General features: G+C 40.8%; 1 protein-coding gene across 3 annotated transcripts in view; it reads left to right on the plus strand.

Annotated features, from left to right (window-relative positions):
* The window catches only part of CCDC80 (coiled-coil domain containing 80), a 54,347-nt gene that overhangs the window by 16,058 nt on the left and 10,949 nt on the right, over positions 1-27,340 (plus strand). For all 3 annotated transcript variants that reach the window (XM_023728884.1, XM_004373684.2, XM_004373683.1), the window contains 3 exons: positions 16,343-16,479; positions 18,453-18,601; positions 23,243-23,346. In XM_023728884.1, coding sequence (XP_023584652.1) covers positions 16,343-16,479; positions 18,453-18,601; positions 23,243-23,346 — 390 coding nt within the window. The remainder of the gene's footprint in view (positions 1-16,342; positions 16,480-18,452; positions 18,602-23,242; positions 23,347-27,340) is intronic.

A 27,340-nucleotide genomic window follows, 5' to 3' on the forward strand; every position in this document is an offset into this window, starting at 1 on the left:
ATCTCTGTTACAGGCTGTGGTGAGGATTACATAACATAATGTGTGCAAATGCCTATCACATAGTAGGCCCTCAGTTGGTAAACAATAATAGTATTGTGGTCTTCATCATCACCATTAGTTGATTTGGAATTTGGAGGTCAATGAGCAGTCACAAGGACAACCAAACCCTAACCAAACCAGCTGCTGTTGAGTTGATTCTGACTCATGACAACCCCATGTGTACAGAGTAGAAATGTGCTCCGTACAGTTTTCATGGCTGTGATCTTCTGGAAGCAGATCACCAGACCTTTCTTCTGAGGTGCTTCTGGCTGATTCAAACTGCCAACCTCACGGCTAGTAGTCAAGCACTTAGCCATTTGCGCAACCCAGGGACTCCTTCACGGGGACTATAGCACTTAAAGTTGCAAAATACTTGTAATTGTTTTCTCCTAATCACAGAATGTTGACCCATGAGCCCTCACAACTGCCTTCCAAGGTGGGGCTGCATTGGTGATAGAGCTGAAGCCCACGAGACTAACACTGTGAAGCCAAATATTGGGTGGTTCACTGGGATTCAAGTCAGTTGCTTTTGGGATTTTCGAATAGCAGCATGAGCAAGTGAGCTAAATTATAATGCAGATGTCTAGAGAGGAAGCAGACAGTCCATCCAGCACAGACAGTGGCTCTGGCTGGTGTTAAAAGCCACCCTCAACAGGTGTTCCCAGCGTCACATGTGTTACCCACCAGCCCTTATACAAAGTAAGAGAAGTCTAGAAAAATCACTGTATCTTCCACCTCAACCTCTATTTTCCTAACTATTATAAGCATTTGGTGCTGCCTTGGCAATTTTTTTAGCATAATCCTGCTGTTTTCTGGACATCTGAGTTGACAATGTGTTGTAGAGGAGCTGAGGTTTTCTGTTCTGCCTTATTGGAAAGCAGGTATTGTGATTTGGGTGTTTGCCTCAATGAGTGGCAGCCTGGACCGGGTTTGGAGGCCTTTTATTTTGCTCCTCACTAATTCCTGGAAGGCCTTTCTCTCTTTGTGTCATGTCCCAGGTCAGCCTGATGGGAAAGGCTGCAGCACTTTGAGCCAAGGCTGAGAGCAGCCGTGGGAAAATAAGAGTTGGCATGAGCCTGGATTCAGTGAACCAAACTCCAGCCTGGACCGATTTTCAGCTGGAAATCTATCAGATGGCCTTACTGTCTTTAAAAATAAATCGAGTGCTCTCTGCTCTTCTAGACTTTTCCTGGGCCTTAAAAAGAGCGACCCACATCCAACTGCAGTGTGGGCTGTGCTCACGAGCTGGCCCACCTTTCTCAAGGTTTTTGGAACATCAATGACGGACCTACAAGCACCAAGAAATTTACCTAACATTTCAGGCATTCACCTAAAGGAAGTTACACACGCTTCAGCAAATTACCATGAAAGATATCTCATCTGGTTTGGCCAGCATAGTGTATATTATGTGCAAGGGTTTAAAATGGCACAACATACAAATGCATTCTTAATTGTAGTGATATTTTAAATGTCAATCTAGGATAGGAATATTGGTGTGTGTGTGTGTGTGTGTTAAGAAGATGGATTATAGACAAAGTTCTTCCTATAGACAGATAGGAGGAAGTTGCTGGCTAAAGACACTTTATTGTAGAATGAAAAGAGAAATGGGGCAAGAATGAAGTAAGCATTTCTTTCTTAGCAAAACAGAGAGATGAGAAATATTTTGATGCTGGTATTTGACCGCAAATTTTGAAAGCTGGAGCACACTTAGGACATGTTGGGGGGCAAAGGGAATTCTTTGACAGCTTCTTGTGAAGGAAGCAGAGTTTGAGGGTAATTGATAAAAACAGAAAAGTTGATGGAGATGGAATAAGGCAAGAAGGAGAGAGGGTTGTTGATGTGTAAATTATATGAATAAGGAACTCATAGACTGTATTTTAAATCACCTTTATAAGTGAGAAGGATAGAATACATTTTGACTGTGATTAACCTAAAATACTCTTTTCAGTCTTTGATCTTGTTGAAGAGAATTGTTCTTTATGGACAAGCCTCAGAATCATAAGGATCCATAACAATTCAAAAACGCTGCTTTCCCTCAGGAGTTTGTTGTTGTTGTTAGGTGCTGTCAAGTTGGTTCTAACTTAAAACGAACCTATGTATAACAGAATAAAACACTGCCCTATCCTGCGCCATCCTCACAATCATTGCTATATTTGAACCCATTGTTACAACCCATCTGTCAGTCTATCTCCTTGAGGGTCTTCCTCTTTTTCATCGACTCTCTACTTTACAGAGCATATTGTCCTTCTCCAGGGACTGTTCCCTCCTGATAACATGTCCAAAATATGTGAGATGAAGTCTCACCATCCTTGCTTCTAAGGCATATTCTGACTGTATTTCTTCTAATACAGATTTGTTCATTCTTCTGGCAGTCCATGGTATATTCAATATTCTTCACCAACACCATAATTCAAAGGCATCAATTCTTCAGTCTTCCTTATTCATTGTCCAGCTTTCGCATGCATATGAGGTGATTGAAAATACCATGGCTTGGGTCAGGCGACACCTTAGTCCTCAAAGTGACATTGCTTTTTAACGCTTTAAACAGGTCTTTTGCAGCAGCTTTGCCCAATGCAATACGTCATTTGATTTCTTGATTGCTGCTTCCATGAGTGTTGATTGTGGATCCAAGTAAAATGAAATCCTTGACAACTTCAATCTTTTCTCTGTTTATCATGATGTTGTTTATTGGTCCAGTTGTGAGGATTTTCATTTTCTTTTGTTGAGGTGTAATTCATGCTGAAGACTATAGTCTTTGATCTTCATCAATAAGTGCTTTAAGTCTTCTTCACTTTCAGCAAGCAAGGTTGTGTCCTCTGCATATCGCGGATTGTTGATGAGTGTTCCTCCAATCCTGATGCCACATTCTTCTTCATATAGTCCAGCTTCTCAGATTATTTGCCCAGCATGCAGATTGAGTAAGTATGGTGAAAGGATATAACCCTAATGCACACCTTTCCTGATTTTAAACCATGCAGTATCCCCTTGTTCTGTTTGAACGACTGCCTCTTGGTCTGTGTACAGGTTCTGCGTGCACAATTAAGTGTTCTGGAATTCCTGTTCTTCACAATGTTATCCATAATTTGTCATGATCCCTCAGGAGCACTCCTGAAAAATTGACCTTTGGCCCCCAACTCCTCCTTTCATCTGTGGTGACAATGCCTGGCAGCTGCCTTCTCTCGATCTTGCCACCTGAGCTGGGAAGAGAGTCTGGGTAAGTGCTCAGATGTCCAGGCAGTGACTTTTCTCTCTGTTTACTCACTCTTTGATTATGAATCATTCTGTGCCCAGAGACTAGAGAACCTCTCCTAAAATTTTCAGTCCTCCTATTCTACCGCCCTTGCTGCCTCTAACATCAAGGAAATCAGTGTCAAGATCAGCCCCTGACAATCAAGGCATGAAAAGTGCCTGATAAGTCAAATGTACAAAACAAGTGTTGGAATCATGTGGTGGAAGGATGAGCTCTTCCAATTGCAGTCATCAGAGAAGTTATCATAAATATCATAGAATTTTGAGACGTGAGTTGATTTAATGGAGGGGCCTTTAAAATTGAATACATTGTTTGACAGATGATGACTCTATAAAGATATTTTTGCTTTTTATTTAATTTTTTAGATAGATAATACGTTTTCTAGATTCAGAAGTCAAGCTATATAAAAAGGTATACACAGACTAGTCTTGCATTCTCTCCTCAGCTATTTACCCTGCAACTCTCTGCCCCGTGGGTAATCATTTGTATAAGTCCTTGTGTTCCTTATATTCCTTTAGTGTTTCTTTATGCAAATATGAATAAATATAAATACCTATTGTTTTAGTCATATAGTGCTGCTATAATAGAAACACCACAAGTGGATGGCTTTAATGAACAGAAACTTATTCTCTCACAGTCTAGGAGGCTAGAAGTCTGAATTCAGGGTGCCAGCTCCAGGTGAAGCCTTTCTCTGTCAGCTCTGGGGGAAGGTCCCTGTCATCAGTCTTCCCTAGTCGAGGAGCTTCTCAGTGCATGGACCCCAGGTCCAAAGTACGCGCTATTCTCCTGGCTCTTCTTTCTTGGTGGCATGAGATCGGTCCCCCGTCTCTCTACTCACTTCTCTCTTTTATAGCTCAAAAGAGGTTGGTTTAAAACACAACTTAATCTTGTAGATTGAATCCCGCATCATTAGCATAACTGCTGATAATCCCATCTCATTAACATCATAGAGACAGGATTTACAATACATAGGAAAATCACATCAGATGACAAAATGGTAGACAATCACACAATACTGGGAATCATGGCCTATCCAAGTTGACAGATATTTTTTTGGGACACAATTCAATCCATGACACCTATATTCCGCTTATATTTATTCAAAATGTTGTTATTGTTGTTAGTTGTTGTCGAGTTGATTCTGACTCATGGCGACCCCATGTGCGCAGAGTAGAGCTGCTCCATAAGGTTTTCAAGGCTGTGATCTTTAGGAAGCAAATCACAGGCCTGTCTTCTAAAGTGCCTTTGTGTGGGTTCAAACCACCAAACTTTCACTAGAGGTTGAGTGCTTAACTGTTTGTGCCACCCAGGGACTCCATTTATACAAGGTATAATATATTATGTATGCTGTTCTACACCTTACTCTCTTTTTACTTAAAACATTTCCTGGAGGTCTTTCTTTATCAGTATATAGAGATCTTTGTCATTTTTTAATTAAGCCATTGTGATTGTACCATAGTTTATTTAACCAGTCCCTTGTTGATAGACACTTGAGCTGTCTTCAACATTTTAGTGTTATAAACGATTTCACAATTAATAATCTTGTAGGTATGTCACTGTATGTATCTGGGTGTATTTTTAATATAGATTCTAAGAAGTGGAATTACTGGATCAAGTGAAAAATGTGTCTAGTTTGGGTCTATTTCCAGATTTATCTCCATACGAGTTGTACCATTTTACAATCTCACCAGCAAAGTATATGAGTATCTATTTCCCCAAACCTCTTCAATAGAGTGTGTGATCAAAATTTTGACCAATCTGATATGTGAAAAATGATATCTTAGTATAGGGTTGCGTTGGTTTGCCCTTCTCTTTTTGTGAGTATGAATGAATATCGTTTTGTATTTGTAAAGATCATTTATATGTATATTTTAGTGTCTTTTGCCCATTTTTCTATTGGGCCATTGGTCTTTTTCATCTCAGTTTATAGGTACTCTTTATATAAACTGGAATGAAAATCAGACTCCCATCCAAGACACTGACTCATTAGCTTGGGCATAGAGTCCAGGAATCTACATTTTTAAAATATTGTTCAGGTTATTCTGATTTTCAGCTAGGTTTGATCTGGAACAGAAGGTTGAATCTAGGACAGAACTGGAATAGAGGTCTAGTGATGCAGTTTAACATCTGATTTTAGAAGCTTCTAAATATCAGGACAAAGAATTTAAAGTTTGGTAAACCATGGAAAGTCAAGAAAGATTTGCGAGTATATTATTTGGATAATTTTAAATAACTTCGGGTTTCGTGGGTTCACTCTGCAGGGCAAGAAAGCATCTGGGCAGGACTAAGTCTTCACTGACTGACAGCTGCTCTCTTTAGGGGCCAAGCAAGAGCAGCAGCTTTGAGATCAGGAATGGACAGGTTACTCTACCTATGGATTCAATTCGATCACTCATCGCACATTACTGTGGTAGGCAGGGGAGTGACCCACACATAAAATAGAAGTAAGAAGATTGCATGCAGACAGTCATTTGAACTTATCTGTTTCCATCCAGAAGGAAGTAAGTTCCGTAGCTGGAAGCAGAGTTATACTAACTGAAATAATGTACTATAGACTGCTCACCACTTCTGGGAATATTTTTAAAATGAAGCAATTCATCTTTGCTATAGTCTTTGCCTCCAGGTTTACCAAAAGCACAACGGAGAGATTTTTTCATCTGTACAGACTTCTTGAATAGGATAATTGTACTTTTAATACCTTACAAATATGGTTTGTTAAAAAGAGCTAATACATGAAACTGGAGCCCTGGTGGGGCAGTGGTTAAGAGCTATGGCTGTTAACCAAAAGGTCAGCAGTTCAAATCCACCAGCCGCTCCTTGGAAACCCTGTGGGGCTGTTCTATTCTGCCCTCACTATGAGTTGGATTTGACTTGATGGCAATGGATTTGGTTTTGGTTTTAATACATGAAAATCTTAATTTAGAAAATAAACATATATGAGTGTTTTCTAGAATTGGAGTCAAATTGGGTCACGCAAATGGTTAGCACACTCAACTGCTAACCAAAATGTTGTAGGCTCAAGTCCACTCAGAGGCGTCTTGGATGAAAATTAGACACTGTAAAATCCTATGGAGCACAGTTCTACTGTGACACACGTGGGGTCACCATGAGTCAGAATAGACTCAACAGCAACTGGTAGTTTTTCTCAAATGGCGGTCAGACTGGCTGCATTGTGGGCTCACAGGGTCAAAGCAAAGTGTGAAGTTTGGATGGTAGGTTTTCTACATAGACCCAGATTTTCTCAGCTTCTTTACCCTATCCCTCACTATGCTCTTTTTTCACATGGTATCTTTATTAGGGGAGAGTTTGTGATTACCAAATCTTTATTGAACAGCTATTATGTGCGAGGAACTGTGCTAGGCTGTGAGGATATAAAAAGTGACTGAGACTCAATCGCTGCTGTGGAGTTGTTCATACTTAGCGGGAAGATAGGCATGTAAATAACCAGCGACAATGCAAACTGGTAAACATTATCGCAGAAGAAGGCGACAATGTTACGAGTGCACAGGTGAGGCAAAGATAAGTTGCTCAGGTAATTAGGAGTTCCCATCTGGACAAGGGCAGGAATAGCATTCCAGGAAAGGGAGGGCACGTTTCTAAAGACTGAAAATAGAGAGTTGGAGCATAATAGAAGAAGAGTGAGAGGAGCTAGCTAAGACAGGCTGAGTTCAGGTCATCAGCGGCCTTAAACGCAATATTGAAGAGCTTGGGTTTTATCCTGTAGGTCAGTAGCTCTCTGTCCTAAGGTACATAAAAACACCCAGGAACTCATTAAAATGCAGAATCCTAGGTCTCACCACCAGCAATTCTGATTCAGCTGGTCTGGATCCAAGAATTGCTAATTTAACATGCACTCCCGGTGATTGTGACGAAGGCGGACAGTGGGTCATACTTTGAAAAACTGCTAGAAGAGATAGGGAATGACTCAAGCCATGGGAGAGGCTGAAGTGGTCCAGGGACATTGGTGGGATGGTCGGAACTTAGGGAAGGGTGAGTGGGAGGGGACGAGACCGTGGATGTCACAGAGGAGCAGATGGAAGCTTTGAACACAGCACCTGGCACACAGCTCGTGATTAATAATTTATATTTGAACCTGAATTCTTCGGCAGTGGCACTGCTGTCTGTAGTCAAATATGGAAGGACAAATACATGAAGGAAGTTACTACTGCCTAAATTTGACTACTGACTTTTGGGCTTGCAGTTCTTAAAGGATGGGGACCTAGGCAAGCATCCCACATTTACTTGGAGGCCAGTCCTTACCAGCCTCCCTGGCTGTCCCCTTCCACAACAATCTTAGGCATAAGGGGCAGGCTGTGTGGAATGACAGAATCCCACACATTGGCTTGGATCTGGGAATCATTTCAGCTGAGTCAGGAGCATGTGGACAGTTTGTAGGATGTTTCTTAAATTTTTTTTTATTCTAAGTCCTGCAGCCCGTGATGAGGCCTAAAGAGTTTTGGCAGAACTTGGATAAATTTAACAAGAAGCTGCCAACTGTCTGTCATTTTCACACACAGAAGAGAAGCTCTGTGCACCTAGATCTGATTTAGACAGGACACAGAGCATAACTGACATCTGTGGTAGGAGAGCCTGCTGGAGACAGGAGCTGGTCTTGTGCCACGTAGCTTCCTCAGAATTCAGCCTGGTGGGGACTCTACCTTGCTATAGAGTTGCCCCATCCTAGTTAGATCCTGACCGAAGCTGTAGTGTTTTCAATAGCCTCATTTGCATGCGAAGGCTGGGCAATAAGTAAGGACGACCAAAGAAGAATTTGAATTCTTTGAATTATGGTGTTGGCAAAGAATATTGAATATACCATGGACTGCCAGAAAAATGAACAAATCTGTCTTAGAAGAAGTACAGCCAGATGCTCCTTAGAAGCAAGGATGGCAAGACTTCATCTCACATACTTTGGACATGTTATCAGGATTGACCAGTCCCTGGAGAAGGACATAATGCTTGGTAAAGTAGAGGGTCAGAGAAAAAGAGGAAGACCCTCAATGAGATGGATTGACATAGTGGCTTCAACAATGGGCTTAAGCATAACAACAACCATGAGGATGGCGCAGGACCAGCCTGTGATTTCGTTCTGTCGTACATAGGGTCGCTATGAGTTGGAACCGACTCGATGGCACCTAACAACAACAGAAAGTTAGATTCGGTGTTGATCAGTGCTTTTGTTGTCATTCTTTGACAGTTTCTCCTACTCTGCACAAACATTCATTTGTGATGCAACCATTTTTGTAGTCTGGGAATGCAGAATTTTTTGTCTAATGTTTGGTCAAAACATTTCAGAAAATATTTTGCTTGAAAGGAGAAACCAGACCATTAAGTTGGTTTCTTGCTATATCCTAGTAGAACAAAGTTTGGCTTAGATCTTGGTCCTGGGTCCTCTCCACCCTTTGAGGGTGAGGCATTTTGGCATAGTAGAGAGGGCACTGGACAGGAGTGAGGTCACGTTGTCTGCGTTTTAACCCTCACTCTACTATTAGCTAGCAGTGTGAACCAAGCAAGTCATGCCCTTTCTTGGGATCTGTCATAGGTTGAGTTCCTTGGGAAATGGACTCTGAGATTTGTGTGGAGGAGGTCAATAGAAGTGTTCTCAGGAACAGTAACTATGAGGGGTGAGGAATACAAGATTAGACTAAGGGAGAATTTGAGCTGCAACGCAGTTGGCTCTTTAGAGTGGTATGGGCAAGGGGAGCAGCCTTTATATGTACCCCTTGTCCCACTGCATTAACAATTGAAGTAACTCTCTTCTCTGGAGAGCAACTCTCAGAGAAGAACTTAGATGCCAACATTCAAGCACCCTTAGTCCTAAAGGTGAAGGTAGGCACTGGACAGCATACCACAGCATCCACTACCATTCCTTAGTTTCATCCTCAATAAAGTGACTGAGTTGGGCCAGATAATGTCTGTATCAGTTATCTATTATCACAATAAGGCTGTGTGAAAAAGACCCACAAACCTCAGTGCCCTATAACAATAGACATTCATTTAGTCGTAAGTCTGTGGGATTTAGCTGATCTGGGCTGGGCTTGGCTAGGCTTTCCTTGTGCATCTGCAGTCAGCAGAATGTTGGACAGACAGTTCTGCTGATCTTAGCTGGGCTTGCACACATGTCTAGTGGTCAACTGGCTGTCAGCTGATCTAGGATAGCCTTGGCTGGGATTAGACTAGGGTAATTTGGTTTGACTTATCCTCTAGCAGGCTACTGTGGATATGTTCTCATGGTGATAGCAGAGGCAAGAGCAATCCTCAGTGTGCAAGCTCATTTCTAGTCTCTGCTTGTGTCACTTGTGCTAACATCTCTTGGCCAAAGCAAGTCACACAGATGAGCTCAGAACCAAGAAGTAGGACAGCTCAACCCAGTCATCGTAACAGGGAGCTACAGAGTTACTGGACAAACGGCATAGGTATCTGGAAGGGTGAAGAATTTGGGCCATTTCTTAAAATCTACTATCATATCCAACTTCCTTCCAGCTCAGACATTCAATAGTTTTTGTGATTTCACATTAGGTAGATGTGGATAGATGTGGGTCATAACAAATTATAGGTAACATTGGGAAGAATGGGAATTCCAGAACACTTAATTGTGCTTATGAGGAACCTGTACATAGATCAAGAGGCAGTCATTTGAACAGAACAAGGGGATACTGAGTGGTTTAAAGTCAGGAAAGGTGTGTGTCAGGGTTGTATCCTTTCACTATACTCATTCAATCTTATGCTGAGTAAATAATTCGAGAAGCTGGACTATATGAAGAAGAACTCAGTATCAGGATTGGAAGAAGACTCATTAACAACCTGTGATATGCAGATGACACAACCTTGCTTGCTGAAAGTGAATAGGACTTGAAGCACTTACTGATGAAGATCAAAGACTACAGACTTCAGTATGGATTATACCTCAACGTAAAGAAAACAAAAATCCTCACAACTGGACCAATAAGCAACATCATGATAAATGGAGAAAACATTGAAGTTGTCAAGGGTTTCATTTTCCTTGGATCTATGATCAACACCCATGGAAGCAACAGTTGAGAAATCAAACGATGCATTGTATTGGGCACATCTGCTGCAAAAGACTTCTTTAAAGTGTTAGAAAGCAAAGAGGTCACTTTAAGGACTAAGGTGCACCTGACCCAAGCAAGCCACAGTGTTTTCAATCACCTCATATGCATGTGAAAGCTGGGCAATGAGTAAGGAAGACGGAAGAAGAATTGATGCCTTTGACTTACGGTGTTGGCGAAGAATATTGAATATACCATGGATGGTCAGAAAAACAAACAAATCTGTCTTGGAAGAAGTACAGCCAGAATGCTCCTTAGAAGCAAGGATGCTGAGACTTTGTCTCACACACACTTTGGACATGTTATCAGGAGGGATCAGTCCCTGGAGAAGGACATCATGCTTGGTAAATTAGAGGGTCAGTGAAAAAGAGGAAGACCCTCAATGAGATGGATTGACACAGTGGCTGCAACAATGGACTCCAGCATAAAAACAATCATGAGGATGGTGCAGGACCTAGCAGTGTTTCATTCTATTCTACATGGGGTCACTATGAGTCAGAGCCAACTCCATGGCACCTAACAACAACTGCAGATGCTAATGGTCTTATTTTGGTTCCTACCAGGAACTTGAACTCCCTGAGGTCACGGATCATGTCTCACTTATCTCTGAATCTAGTATCCAGCACAGAACCTGACCAAGTCACTGGCAGGTTTTGTTGAATAATAAAAGCAGATGTAAATCTGTGTTGGGAATAGTAATTCCTAGGAGCAAGATAAAATCTGGTTTGTAAAATCTTAGAACTGCACAGTAATTGAGGAAATTTTTAAAAATTCATTTTTTAAATGTATTTTTTTATTATTGTTGTTGGAGTCCTTGGGTGGCACAAATGGTTATGCACTTGACTACTAGCCAAAAGGTTGGCAGTTCATACCCACCCAGAGGCACCTCAAAAGACAAGCCTGGTGATCTACTTTTGAAAGATCACACCCTTGAAAACTCTATGGAGCAGTTCTACTCTACTGGGGTCACCTTGAGTCGGAATTGACAACAACTAACAACAAAAACAAACAACAATTATTATTATAAATTACAAAGTAAAATACAGGCATACTTCAGAAATATTGTGGGTTTGATTCCAGACCACTGCAATAAAGCGAATATTGCAATAAAGTGAGTTACAAGAAGTTTTTGATTTCCCAGGGCATGTAAGTTATGTTTATACTATACTGTAGTCTACTAAGTGTGCAGTAGCATTATGTCTAAAAAAATGTACACATCTTAATTAAAAAATACTTTATTGCTAAAAAATGCTAACCACCATCTGAGCCTTGAGCTAGTCATAATCTTTTTTCTGGTGAAGGGTCGTGCCTCGATGTTGATGGCTGCTGACTGATTAAGGTGGTGGTCACTGAAGGTTGGGGTGATCTGTGGCAGTTTCTTAAAATAAGAAAAAAATGAAGTTTGCTGCACTGATTGACTCTTTGTCTTACAAAAGATTTCTCTGTAGCATGTGATGCTGTTTGATAGCATTTTACCCACAGCAGAACTTCTTTCAAAATTGGAATCAGTCTTCTTAAACCTTGCCACTGCTTTATCAACTAAGTTTATGTAATATTCTAAATCCTTGTCATTACAACCATGTTCATAGCATCTTCACCAGGAGTAGATTTCATCTCAAGAAACCACTTTCTTTGCTTATCCATAAGAAGGAACTCCTCATTCGCTAAATTTTTATCATGAGATTGCAGTAATTCAGTCACGTCTTCAGGCTCCACTTCTAATTCTAGTTCTCTTGCTGTTCCCACCACATCTGCAGTTACTTCCTCCACTGAAGTCTTCAACCCATCAAAGTTATCCATGAGGGTTGGAATCACCTTCTTCCAAACTCCTGTTAATGCTGATATTTTGACCTTCTCCCATAAATCATAAATGTTCTTAACGGCATTTGAATGGTGAATCCTTTCCCGAGGGTTTTCAATTTACTTTGCCAAGATCCATCAGAGGAATCATGATCTGTGGCAGCTATACTCTTACAAAATGTGTTTCTTAAATAATAAGACTTGAAAGTTGAAGTTACTCCTTGATCCATGGGCTGCAGAATGGATGTTGTGTTAGCAGACATGAAAACTACATTAACCTCCTTGTATATCTCCATCAGAGCTCTTGGGTGACCAGGTGCATTGTCAATGAGCAGTAATATTTTGAAAGGAATCATTTTTTCTGAGCAGTAAGTCTTAACAGTGGGCTTAAAATATTCAGTAAACCCATGTGGTAAACAGATGTGCTATCATCCAGGCTTTGTTTTTCCATTTCTAGAGCACAGGCAGAGTAAATTTAGCATAATTCTTAAGGGCCCTAGATTTTCAGAATGGTAAATGAGCATTGGCTTCAACTTAAAGTCACCAGCTGCATTAACCCCTAACAAGAGAGTCAGTCTGTCCTTTGAAGCTTTGAAGCCAAGCACTGACTTCTCCTCTCTAGCTATGAAAGTCCTAGATGGCATCTTCTTCCAATATAAGACTATTTTGTCTACATTGAAAATCTGTTGTTTAGTGTAGCCGCCTTCATCAATTATCTTAGCTAGATCTTCTGGATAAGTTGCTGCAGCTTCTACATCAGTACTTGCCACTTTACTTTGCACTTTTATGTTATGCAGATGGCTTCTTTCCTTAAACCTCATGAACCAGCCTCTGCTAGCTTCCAACTTTTCTTCTGCAGCTTCCTAGAATTGAGAGTTAGGGCCTTGCTCTGGATTAGGCTTTGGATGTGTTCACTGGATACCACTTAATTTCCTTCAAGAACTTTTCCTTTGCATTCATAAGTTGGCTATTTGGTGCAAGAGGCCTAGCTTTCTCAGATTTTGACATGCCTTCCTCACTAAACTTAATCATTTCTAGCTTTTGATTTAAAGTGAGAGACATGTGACGCTTCCTTTCACTTTAACGCTTAGAGGCCATTGTAGGATTAATTGGCCTAATTTCAACAGTGTTGTGTATCAGTGAATAGGGAGGCCCACGAAGAGGTAGAGAGACAGGGAACGGCTGGTTGGTGGAACACACACATTTATCAATTAAGTTCGCTGTCCATATGGGTGTGGTTTGTGGCATCTCAAAAACAATTAAAATAGTAACATCAAAGATCACTGATCACAGATCACCATAACAGATATAATAATAATGAAAAAAATGGAAATATTGCAAGAACTACCAAAATGTGACACAGAGACACAAATTAGCACATGCTGTTGGGAAAATGGCACCAATAGACTTGCTTGATGCAGGATTGCCACAAACCTTCAATTTGTTAAAAAAAAAAAAAGCAATATCTGCAAATTGCACTAAAGGGAAGCAGAATAAAACAGGGTATGCCTCTATGCTCCTTGTTAAATTTTAAATAATATAGACATGAATAGAGTAAACAGTGAACTTATCCACCTTGCCTCTCCTCACATCCCATTCCCCAGAGGCAAACTGTTATCTGTTGTATGTCCTTCCAGACTTTTTCTTTTAAGTATATCCCTTAGGAGCTCTGGTGGTGCAGTGGTTAAGAGCTTGGTTGCTAACCAAAAGGTTGGCAGTTTGAATCCACCAGCTGCTCCTTGGAAACCCTATGGAGAAGTTCTATTCTGTTGTATAGGGTCACCATGAGTTGGAATCGACTCGATGGCAACAGGTTTGGTTTTTGGTTTTTTATATCCTTTGAATGTGTTTTCTTTTTCTTTAATTCTTTTTGAATCAAGAATAAAGTCATACTATGCAATATTTTGCAACTTACTTTTTTTCTTTTTTTTTATTGTTGTAATTAAATGAAGTTTACATTTCAAGTTAGTCTCCCATACAAATTTTTTTTTTTACATACATTGTTATGAGACCCCAACCGCTCACCCCATTCTGTGACAGCACACTCCTCCCCTCCACCCCTGATTCCCCATGAACATTCAACCAGCTCCTAACTCTCTCTGCCTTCCCATCTCAACTCTGGACAGAAGCTGCCCCTTTGGTCTCTTGTATCTACTTGACTAAGAGGCACATTCTTCATGAGTATCACTTTATGTCCCACAGTCCAGTCCAATCCCTGTCTGAAGAGTTGGCCTCGGAAATTGTTTTAGTTCTGGGGTGATAGAGAGTCCAGGGGTCATGCCTTCCGAGGCGCCTCCAGTCTCAGACCATTAAGTCTGGTCTTCTTACTAGAATTTGAGTTCTGCATCCCATCGTTCTACTGCTCCATCAGGGACCCTCTGTTGTGTTCCCTGTCAGGACGTTCATTGGTGGTAGCCGGGAACCATCTAATTCTTCTGGTCTCTGGCTGATGAAGTCTCTGGTTTATGTGGCCCATTCTGTCTCTTGGGCTAATACTTTCCTTGTGTCTTTGGTGTTCTTCGTTCTCCTTTACTCCAAGTGGTCGGGACCAATTGATGCATCTTAGATGGCCACTTGCAAGCTTATAAGACCCCAGACACCACTCACCAAAGGAGGATACAGAACATTTTCTTAATAAGCTTTGTTATGCCAGTTGACATAGATGTCCCCTGAAAGCATGGTCTCCAGATCCCCCATCCCTGCTACTCTGTCTCTCAAAGTACGTGATTGTATTGAGGAAACTTCTTAGATTTTGTTTAGTCCTGTTGTGCTGGCTTCCCCTGTAGTGTGTCTGCAACTTACTTTTTATGCTCAATGAGATGTACTTGAAAACAAAACCAACATGAATCTAGAAATTCTTTTAAATTAATTTGTATTTTGTTAATGACAGCAAAAATTTACATTTGAAACAATAGTTTGCATATGTCTGAGGTATATGTTTATCATTTTGCAGACAGTGGTTGGTCCTTGCAGAGGCTCTCCAGTCCCTTGCCTTTGGACCACCTCCATGAGGCATAGCTATGACTCTGGGGAGGGAAACAAATTCTTTCCTCTCTCCTAATTTTCATCTGCTTGGGTGAAATCAAGCTCCTTGTTTCTATACTTTAACAATCCTAATCAACAAACCAAAGTAATAGTTCAGTTGCAACTATCCCCTTTTTCTCAACCAAAGAGTAATGGTATTCAAGCTATAACCTCCGCAATGGCAAAATTGTGGTTGCTTCTGCTGTAGTACTATTCATTGGGTAGCAATGTTGACAAAAACTAATAGATTCCCTCAACTAATATTTCTGTTATCACATATTTGCTAATTTCAATTTTTTCACATTTGTTTTTAATATATGAGATTACTTTGCAGATAAAAATTTAGATATGGTTAAGGGAAACACTGTGGCCTGTATAAGAGGGAAAAAGTCAATAAAGCTGTCCTATCTTTCCTTGGAAATGTTAAAATACTTTCTAGACATAGGAGTTGTCACAAAAAGCCACAACTTCCTTGATTTTCATGCTTCCCAGTAACCCAGTGACACCTTCAGGAACCATTCTGGATTATAATGATTTATTTTAGGGCCTGAGGATTGAAAAAATACATAATGGTTAAAAGCTTCCATAAATTCAGTACCACTTTACGTCAAACTGCATTTGCTCACAAGATTTGCATCATAAACAGCTTGACTACTTTTGGAGCCAAATGAACCCGGGATGAAGTTTGAATGTAGAATTTTTGTTTTTCTCCTTAGCAATGACATGGTTTACTGAGTCCTGAAGTGAATCCTATAATAAAAAAAAAAAAAAAAGAGGAACACACACAGATTTTAGACTCAGAATTGTATTTCGTAGAAATAAAACTTAACACAATTATTTGGGTCTAATTCTCTGGTGAGTTAGGGTGATGACAGCTTCCATGGGTGACTTGGCAGTCTTCTTCCAGGGATTACTCAGCAGTCTTTACTCTCACTTTGCTCCTTCTGATTCCCTAAGACCTGGATGGGCAGAAATGGGGCCGATATATATTTATTCACTTTAGAATATTTTGATCAAACACAATATGAGCCAAATATGTAAAACTAATGAAGGCTGGTCAGATTAACACAGAATGGAGGCCCAGAGCCTCCACCTATTCATTCCTTACCAATTTCTGTCATGCCACATCCATATTTATTCATATTTCATTTGTCTTAAGATAATGAGAAACCGATGCGCGTGGTGGGTGATGAGGACTTGGTAGACCAGCATCTCATCAGCGAGCTGAGGAAAGAGTATGGAATGACCTACAATGATTTCTTCATGGTGCTGACAGACGTGGACCTGAGAGTTAAGGTACCAATTCCTGTTCTGGATGATGTGGTACCCTTCCTTAGAATTGAGACTCTGAATTTTTTTTATGTCAGTAAGTTCATTAGACACATAAGTAAGCTACACAAATTATTTTATAAAATGGAAGGTTTTGAAATAACCCAAATATTTTAGGTTGTCCTACAGAATTTGTGGCCAGAAATGTGGTCTCAGCAAAGCCAAGGTTGGACTGACCTCCCATGGCCCAGCTACTTGACTCACACTAAATTCTTCTCTAATATCACTGTCATGTATTCATCAGACACTTATTGTGCAACCAGGATGTGTCAGGCTCTGGGGATAAAATGTGAAGTGTATTTGGCCTCTGTGTTTAAGAAAAGCAGATTTAACATTGGATACACTTTGGAAGGTCTGGAAATTTACCTCCTGTTCCAATGTGAACAAAAACTGCAGGGTTTTATACTCACTTTCTCCCTATGTTTAGGGCCAAAGGTTCTGCATCATTAACAACTCTGCAGTGTAGTCATAGTAATAATTAATAACAAAAATGACTAACTTTATTGAGTGCTTTTCATGTGCAAGGCACTCTGCTTAACCATTTACAATCCTTATCTCAAGCATCTACGAAAAATACTGGTGTTATCTTTGTTTCACAGAGGAAGAAACAGGCCCAGCGTGGTTAAGTAACTTGCCCAAACTCGCCCAGTTAGTGTTGGACTTAGTGTCTTAACCATTGTAGCATACTGATAGTAAACCATGCTTACGTGAGGAACTTTAGGAAAAAGCCTGCCTGGGCTGTAAGAATAGTTGATTCAACTTGTAGTATTTTTCTACATCTGGAGAGAATTCCCTTCTTTGCTTTACTCGGCATTTGTGTTGTGCCGTCTCTAACGTGAGAGGTAGGACTAGATGATCTGTAAGCCCCTGACAGCTAACGTTCTGTGATTTGCTGAATTCTCATTGCAGACACAGCTCTAAGTCATGTCCACACTGCTGTCTGGCTTGTGCTGGGTATGTGTAGCCAGTCCCAAAATCCATCTCGGGTTGCTGTTTTAAGTCCAGGCAGCTACTATCCAGGAAACTGAATCTCATTGCCCTTACCTTGTTTCTGAAAAATGAGTAAGCAAATGTGATCTTATTTCAAGGATGCTCACTCAGTAAAACAATCTTTGGGAATAATAAAGAGTTCATGGAGACTCCTGATGGCCACAGAATGGAATTTACCCTGCTTGCTCAGGCCAGGTCCTCTAACATGCTATTCCACTTGGTTTCCTGTGTCAGACACAGGGTTTCTCACTTCCCACTTGTGTAGTGACCAGGTCCCAGCTTGGTCCCAGAGGTAGGGAAGTGAATCTAGGAATTATATGGTGAGGAAGGCACAGGCCCTTTGCAATGAAAAGAGCACAGTTAAGAAGAAATCCTCATGAAAAGAACAGTGGCAGTTGTTTCATGGCTTCAGAACCTTAAAACATTAGCAGAGGCTATGAGTGCAGTGGGGGCAGTGGTGATTCAGTGGTAGAATTTTTGTCTTCCATGTGGGAGACTCATGTTTGATTCCCATCCAATGCTCCTCATCGCAGCCACCACCCATTTGTCAGTGGAGGCTTGTGTGTTGCTATGACACTGAACAGATTTCAGCAGAGCTTCCAGACCAACATGGACTAGGAAGAAAAGCCTGGGGATCTACATTTGAAAATCAGCCAGTGAAAACCCTGTGGATCACAATAGCCTGATCCCCAACCAATCATGGGGATGGTGCAGGACTGGGCAGCGTTTTGTTCTGTTGTGCATGGCGTGGCCATGAGTCAGAGGGTGGACTTCATGGCAGCTAACTGCAACTATTGTAGGAGAAAGCTTATAAATTAATGAGAACTCCAGGCTTTGGTTTCTAAGAATACTGCAGAGCTTCCCTGAATTCTCCCAGTTTCTCTATCTTCTGAACCTCTGGGAAAAAATTCCACTTATACCTCACATACTTTCTATTCTTTCTTAAACAGCAATACTATGAAGTGCCAATAGCAATGAAGTCTGTGTTCGATTTGATCGATACTTTCCAGTCTCGAATCAAAGACATGGAGAAGCAGAAGAAGGAGGGCATTGCTTGCAAGGAGGACAAGAAGCAGTCGCTGGAGAACTTTCTATCCAGGTATATTACCTTTGTAGGCTATGAGGAGGCAGGAGGGAATTTTTTCTGGATGAGCTAATGAAAACACCATGGACACATAGAGCAGTGCATATGTTTACAAAAGAGTGACATTCCCTGAAAAGAGGTCTGTCTAGGTTTCACGGCATGCTGGCTAATGAGCTTAATCTTGTTCTGTTGGAGTTTGCTGTGGTCGGGAAGCTGGTTGGTTTCAGTCTCAAGCTTGACTGTTCATTTGATGACTTTAGATAGGTCTTTTTTCTCTTTTCTGTTTTTTTTGGGGGTGGGGTGGCACAAATACAGAATCCTGACCTTCCTCGAGGGTTAATTTATCTAGCCAGTGAATCTGGAGAGCTTGTATTCATCATTTTAATTTTATGTATTTATTTCTCAGGCTCTTCTAATTCCAGACAGGATTTAACACACTGTGCTTGATTTTTGGCTTCCTTCCAGTACTGCAGGAAACACAAAAGGAGAAATCCTCTTGACCCTGCTCCCTGATTCCCCGGGGAATGTCGTTTATTGAAAGCATTGTACAGAAACCCCTGTGCCAGTAGGGCAGAGCATATCCACAGAAGAGTGTAAAATAATCACTCCGCTTCCTCCCTCTCCATCCCTCCCCTAGGTTGGATCATAGTTCTACAGGGCCTCAGGGGCCCTAGGAGGTGCAAAGCTAGGGACATTCCACCCACAATAAGTAAACCCCTGGAAATCTCAGCATAAACACCAACCAGACTGTACTACAGGACTGGGGGCTCCAGAGAAGGGGTGAGCATTTGCTGGGCTGCTCAGTGTTAAATGGATATCGCTGCAGGCAGAACTTCCTTACTTGTGTCTTTAAAAGCACATTCTCTAGATGTGAGTTAGACAATCAAGAATTGTATGATTACTAAGTGGATAATCTGAATTCCTAAAGGCTCCAGAGGCTGGGGTCTTTTAGGAGAGAGCATCATGATGGATAAAGAGCATAGAATTTTTCACTGGTCCCAGTTTTGGGTCTGCGACTTGGGAGCTGTGTTGACCCTGCACTTCTCAATTAACCTGCCTTAAAAATTTCTCTCTTTGATTCTAAAAATATTGTAAAAATGGTATGGCAGAGGCATCCAAGCTCCTTGTCTAACTTCACAAGGGGAAGGAGAGAGAATCATCATTAGCCACCAACAGCCCAGAGCTGATTCCTACGAGGCAGAGGTCAGACATACCTCCACCCTCCAACCTAAAACACCACTCACTGGCAATAGGACTTAATTCATTGTTTTGAAAGAAAAATTTTGCAGTGAGGCATGTTATGTGATCTGGCCACTGTGAATTCCAAGACCTCAAGCCAGAGAATTAACTGGTCTTTCAATTTGTAATTATCATGGAATCTATAGAATCCCAAATCCTGGTGAATTCTAAGAATGGTGTTCTAAACTGATCTCTTATCTAAAATTATCTTGATTTTTAGTGAAGACACATGATGGTGTAAAAGAGCCCGGGAGACTCGCCTTCTAGACCAAGTTCTCTAATTTTTCCTATTCTCACTTGGACAAGTCAGTTTAGCAGTCCGGGCCTAGGCCTCCGTTTCCGTGTTGTGAAAATGGTGCCGCTGACCTCCTCTAACTTCCCAAGAGGGAAGGGGAGTCAAGATCAACAGCCTGAGGCTAATTCTTGTGAGGCAGAGGTCAGACATGCCTTCACCCTCCAACCTTTTTACCAATTCTGACACCAACCGTCCCTCCCACAGCACTGTTTACTTCTCTGCTGGGTTCAGTAATTCGTTGCAATGGCCACGCAGAACTCACAGACCATACTGACAGTTATGGGGTTTACTAGGGAAGTAACAGGTTACAATTCAGGATCAGGAACAACTCAGGATACAGATCTTCGATCAGGACAGCCTCTTCTCAGCTGTGCTGCAGGCAGGCCTCTATCTGGCCCTTGGACCCTTGGCCCAGCCTCTACCCTGCTTGGGCAAGTGTTACAAAGCTCTTTTAGCTCTGCCAATAGGTGCCCGGAGGCACCCCACTCCGCCAGCAAGCCTTGTGCCCAAAGGTGCTCAGCATTCTCACTCCGTGGGTCAGCACACTCACTGTAACCAGCTTACTCTGTGGGCTGGGAAGGCCATCTTGCCCTGATCTCCTGGTTTTGCTGCCACAATTTCTCTGCCACTTCTTGCCATCTTGTGCCATCTCTGATGTTACAGCATTCTGTCTCTTTCTCCTGGGTCTAGGAGGTTCTCAGCACAGGGACCCTGGCTCCAAAGGACGAGCTCTGCTCCGGTCTCTTCTTCTCGGTGGTAGTGAAGTCCCCTCTTTCCACTTATGGGATGGCTCATTTTAAGCCTAGCAGGATAGCAAAACTGACCAATCCCCTTGTTAGGGTTCCATATACCTTACTTGCATGGTCCCACCCCCACAAGGGTGCCATGCACGTTATTTGCATTAATAGCAAGCTGTCCAATCCCCTTGGTGGGCCATAAGCACTTTATTTGCTTAGTCCCACTGAATCATTTGGTGGGAGTTACAAGACCATGGCAAGAAAAACCATATAAAAGCACTCCATTGTACTGCAAATTTGTACACATTTTGCATCTAAAGTCTTTTTAACTAGATAAGGCCTTAACATATGTAAATATATTTTCCATATATTTTATGAAAATACAAGAGCCCTGGTTCATACATTACTATTTCAGTAACATACCTCATAGATATGTATTATGTGTATAATACATTATAGATACTCAGAATGGCATATGTTTAAAATTTGAATATCTTATGGCTGAGCCTGACTTTTGGTCACGACACATAAAATCATTCCTCTGACAATTACTATTGATGTTCGCATTGAAAGTGGAATAGCGTATTGCTTGAAGGCATGAGTAAGACAGACTTGAGTTTGATTCCTGGCTTCTCTACTTATTAGCTGTGTGACCTTGGACTAATTACTTTAACCTCTCTGGGCTTCAGTTTTCTTACTTGCAAAATGAGGATACGTGTATCTATTCATAAGATTGTTGTGAAGGGTAAATTTAATGCTAAAGGAAATGTACTTAGCCCAGAACCCAGTATATCGTAAATAGTCAGTAAATGTTGGCTATTAGTAATATTAGGGTTAATTATTCAGGTCCTGGTTAGAGAACATTGTCATCAAGATTGAAGTAAGAAAAGGAGACTTAGTAACACCCCAGAATTAAAACCCAAAGAGAAATGCAGATAAAAAAGTAAATTATGTTGACAGCTCTGTGAATTAAATCTGTATCCAAATGGGAATTTTCCTTTAAATTTGCTGAGTTATTAGTGGATCTCTACAGCCTAGTTTCAGCTGACCAGACCCTGAAGCCCTGAAACCAATCAGATCTTCAGCGACGCTCACTTGATTCAGGCTATAATTACCTTTCTCTGAGGCAGCAACCCCCAAAAATGGTATCAAATGCCCACTGATTTGGGAATGCCAGTTAAGAGAAGCAAATACATCATAGCTTGTGGAATTTTTATTTACTGAGAAGCTAACGTGAGAGAAAAGCAAATTGTCCAGAATATGAATCTGGGCCACTTTCACATCTCTTGTTACATCTGATGGAGGTTATTTCCTTCGGTGTTGCGAGCTGGGGCCTTGATGCTTGATGGAAGGTCTTTTGGAGAAAGAATCATTACTTAAGGGGAAGTCCTCCTCTCGGTTGTGTCTGTGACAGGGAGTCTCAGATCCCGGCCCACTCCCATCACGACTGCATTCAGTGGTGCACACGGGTAAACAAGCCAAAATATACCTCACCCAAAATAGCTTCCTCCAGGACACCCTACTGCTCTGTGTGAGGCCAGCAAGGCTGGGCTGGGTGGAGGCAGGCTGGGGCCCGTGCTGGTCTGGCATGCCTCCTAAGGAAGCAAGGGGAAGTACAGGAGACCATGTTTGTGATCTGACAGCAGTCCCTGCTCCTTTCCCAAGAAACCTCAGACTGTCTCAGATGCTCCTCTCCCCTCCTCCACGCCAAAGATGCTCATCTGCCTGTTCTCAGTGGGGAGTTTAGTTTTTCTTTCTCTTTGAAGAAAAACAAGCAGAGGAAGTGAATGTGATGTTACAGCACGCAATTCTGGGCAATGGCATCAATTCAGAGGTTACATTTCATCAGACTATCATTTTCTTTCATTCACCCAATGAGGCCACTTTCTTTGGAATCCTCTTTGAACCATCGAGCCACTCTCCCATCTTCCTTCTTCCTGCCACTGCCATCTCCGTTAAAATTCAGTTCTCTTTTTCTACTCTATTTCCTATTCATATATTCATGTCTTAACCTCCAAACCCTAGTGAGAACTCTACTAGAACTTGAGTTCTCATCAGTGCTCTTCTGAGTTCTTTATTTCTATTGCTACAATTTAAGATACAACTTTGATCAGTCTTCATTGCATCTGAGAACTTCACCTCTCCCTAAGTGACCTCCGACTCATGCCTAACACATCACGCCAAAGTCGGAAACTGAAGTTATAACAGAAAAAGTGCAAGAGGTGTGGTCATGTAGCTTAATGGGTCTGAGAAGCTATGGAAGTTTTCAAGGTTCAGGGTTTTTTATTCTGGGCACAGGAAAAAACAGACAGCCAAAGTTACTGTACTTTCTCACACTGACCTCTACTGTTTGAAGTGGCGACTGGACTTCTGCTTATTTTCCAGGTTCCGATGGAGGAGACGGTTGCTGGTGATCTCTGCTCCTAATGACGAAGACTGGGCCTATTCACAGCAGCTCTCTGCCCTCAGTGGTCAGGCATGCAATTTTGGTGAGTGGGGAGCCACGTCATTACTGCTTTCCCATACAGTGTCTTCCTGGTCAGTTTTAAAATGGAACACAGAAGCTTAGATGATCCAAAAATTCCACAGTCCAGACTGTAGATTCCCAGACACATACTCTATTATATTAAGCATAATTTGATCTCATACTGGAGCCTTAGTCAACTAGGGTTACATATTTTTTTATTTTTGTAATATTCTCCCCTTTCAGCTTCTTCATTGAGGCGTTAGAAAATATCTGCTGTTTTACTTTTAAGTGATCTGTATTATTTGTCTTCTTGTTTGTTTTTAAAAATTTATCTCAAGATCATAAAAGGGTTCCATTTTACTTACTTAGGTATCATCATTGGGTACTTCTCCATAGACTAAATGTCTTTTATAAAATAGAATGACTTTGGGCATTAACATATTAAAGTGAAAGCACACTATGCTATATTGCCATTCCCTCAAAAAGGGTTTTGATCTATAACTGAGTACCAAGAAGATAACAAGATCTGTTAAACAGAACCTTATTTTTAAGGTAAATAGATCAAAAAGAAATATAGTTTACGATTTGTTTTTTACTGAGTTGCTCAGTATTTTGAAAATTAATGCATGCTTTATTTACCAGACATTATTATCATAGTGGCCTGGAAGAGCTAATACAGAGTTGATATAGAAAGGAAAATACACAGTACATAGAATGTACTGATGAGGCCAATGTAAACCAAGGAGATGAGGCCATTTCAAAAGAGGAAGTTACAAGTGAAATCTCATTTAAGATATGCCTCTACAGTGGAAGAATTTTGATGGAGTAACTAGAGGAAAATTAAAAAAAAAAAAAAAGCTAAGGGTCACAGATTAAAAATTCCTAGTTAGAACATACATGAATTGACATTATTTTGATACTTCTATTAGAAAGATGAATCATCTATTAATTATAAGGTGTGCTTTATTGGAAAAAAATAAGGGAGAGGATAAGTTTTACAAGCATTAACAGAGCTTGAGGCTTTGCTGTGACCCAATACTTGTAAATTAGAAATACATTTCAATTTTAAGATGTGAAACAAAAACCTAAGTGAAGGCAGAAAACAAACTCGTAACTGTAAGAACAACTAGAAAATTCATGAATTTTTATTTAGACTCCTACTATCAAGTAGGATAGTAATTTAAGACCTTGCATAAGATTTGACTGTGCCAGTATTCTTAAGTCTAGTTTAAATTATGCATAGTCACTAATGGTGCTAAGTAAGACTTAAGTTCTTTTTTTTTTTAATTGTTGTGCTTTAACTGAAAGTTTACAATTCGAGATAGTCTCTCATACAAAAATTTATACATACATTGTTATGTGACCCTAGCTGCTCTCCCTATACCGTGACAGCATGCTCTTCCTTTCTACCCTCAATCTCCTGTGTCCATTCAACCAGCTCCTGACATTCTCTGCCTTCTCATCTCACCTCTGGACAGGAGCTGCCCATTTAGTCGCATGTATCTACTTGAGCTAAGAAACACACTCTTCATGACTATCATTTTATGTCCCATAGTCCAGTCTAATCTTTGTCTGAAGAGTTGGCCTCTGGAATGGTTTTAGTTTTGGGCTAACAGAGAGTCCAGGGGCCATGTCTTCTGGGGTCCTTCCAGTCTCAATCAAACCATTAAGTCTGGTCTTTTTATTAGAATTTGAGTTCTGTACCCCGCTTTTCTCCTGCTCTGACAGGAATTCTCTGTTGTGTTTCCTGTCAGGGAGGTCATTGGTGGTAGCCGGGCACCATCTAGTTCTTCTGGTCTCAGGCTGATGAAGTGTCTGGTTTATGTGACTCTTTCAGTTTCATGGGATAATACTTTCCTTGTGTCTATGGTGTTCTTCATTCTTTACTCCAGGTGAGTTGGGACCAACTGATGCATCCTAGATGGCTGCTTGGTAGCTTTTAAGACCCCAGATGCCACTCACCAAAGTAGGATGCAGAACATTTTCTTAAAAAACTTTGTTATGCCAATTGACATAGATGTCCCTGAAACCATGGTCCCCAGACCTCCACTCCTGCTACTTTGTCCCTCAAAGTGTTTGGTTGTATTCAGGAAACTTTTTAGCTTTTGGTTTAGTCCAGTTGTGCTGACTTCTCCTGTAGTGTGTGCTGTCCTTCCCTTCACCTAAGATAATTCTTATCTACCATCTAGTTAGTGAATACCCCTCTCCCTCCCTCCCCACCCTTATAACCATCAAAGAATGTCTTCCTCTGTGTTTAAACCTTTTCTTGAGTTCTTATAATAGTGATCTTATACAATATTTGTCCTTTTGTGACTGACTAAATTCACTCAGCACAATACCTTCCAGATTCCTCCACGTTATGTTTCACGGATTCATTGTTGTTCCTTATCATTGTGTAGTATTCCATTGTGTGAATATACCATAATTTGTTTATCCATTTGTCTGCTGATGGGCACCTAGGTTGTTTCCATCTTTTTGCTATCACGAACAGTGCTGCAATGAACATGGGTGTGCATATATCTGTTTGTGTGATGGCTCTTAATTCTCTAGCCCGATATATTCCAAGGAGTGGGATTGCTGGATTGTATGGTACTTCTAGTTCTAGCTTTTTAAGGAAGTGCCAAATAGCTTTCCAAAGTGGTTGTACCATTTTACATTCCCACCAGCAGTGTATAAGTGTTCCAGTCTCTCCACAACCTCTCCAGCATTTATTATTTTGTGTTTTTCGGATTAATGCTAGCCTTGTTGGAGTGAGATAGTATCTCATTATAGTTTTGATTTGCATTTCTCTAATGGCTAATGATCATGAGCATTTCCTCATGTGCCTGTTAGCTGCCTGAATGTCTTCTTTGGCAAAGTACCTATTCATATCCTTTGCCCAATTTTTAATTGGGTTGCTTGTCTTTTTGTTGTTGAGGTTTTGCAGTATCTTGTTGATTTTAGGGATTAGATGCTGATCAGATTTGTCATAGCCAAAATTTTTTTCCCAGTCTGTAGGTTGTCTTCTTACTCTTTTGGTGAAGCCTTTTGATGAGCATAAGTGTTTCATTTTTAGGAGCTCCCAGTTATCTAGTTCCTCTTCTGGTGTTTGTGCATTGTTACTTACGGTTTGTATTCTGTTTCTGTCATGTATTAGGGCTCCTAGCATTGTCCCTATTTTTTATTCCATGATCTTTATCGTTTTAGAATTTATATTTAGGTCTTTCATCCATTTTGAGTTAGTTTTTGTGCATGGTGTGAGGTACAGATCTTGTTTCAGTATTTTGCAGATGGATATCCAGTTACGCCTGCACCATTTTTTAAAGAGGCTGTCTTTTCCCCAATTAATGGACTTTGGGCTTTTGTCAAATATCAGCTGCTCATAGATGGATGAATTTACATCTGGATTTTCAATTCTTTTCCATTGTCTATGTATCTGCTGTTGTACCAGTACCAGGCTGTTTTGACTACCATGGCAGTATAATAGGTTCTAAAATCAGGTAGTGTGAGACAGTGTGAGACTTCCCACTTTATTCTTCAATAATGCTTTACTTATCCAGGGCCTCTTCCCTTTCCATATTAAGTTAGTGATTTGTTTCTCCATTTCATTAAAAAATGCCCTTGGAATTTGGATCAGGATTGCATTGTGTCTGTAGATCGCTTTGGGTGGAATTGACATTTTCACAACGTTGAGTCTCCCTATCCATGAGTAAGGTATGTTTTTCCACTTATGCAGGTCTCTTTTGGTTTCTTGCAGTAGTGTCTTGTAGTTTTCATTGTATAGGTCTTTTACGTCTCCGGTTAGATTTATTTCTAAGTATTTTAACTTCTTGAGGGCTATCATAAATGGTATTGATTTGGTGATTTCCTCTTTGAAGTTCTCTTTGTCGGTGTAAAGGAACCGAACTGATTTTTGTATGCTTATCTTGTATCCTGATACTTTACTGAAATCTTCTATTAGTTCCAGTAGTTTTCTTGTGGATTCTTTGGGGTTTTCTGTGTATAAGATCATATCATCTGCAAATAGATATATTTTT

This window comes from Trichechus manatus, unplaced genomic scaffold (assembly GCF_000243295.1).
Source record: "Trichechus manatus latirostris isolate Lorelei unplaced genomic scaffold, TriManLat1.0 scaffold00026, whole genome shotgun sequence".
In the NCBI taxonomy this organism is placed as follows: domain Eukaryota; kingdom Metazoa; phylum Chordata; class Mammalia; order Sirenia; family Trichechidae; genus Trichechus; species Trichechus manatus.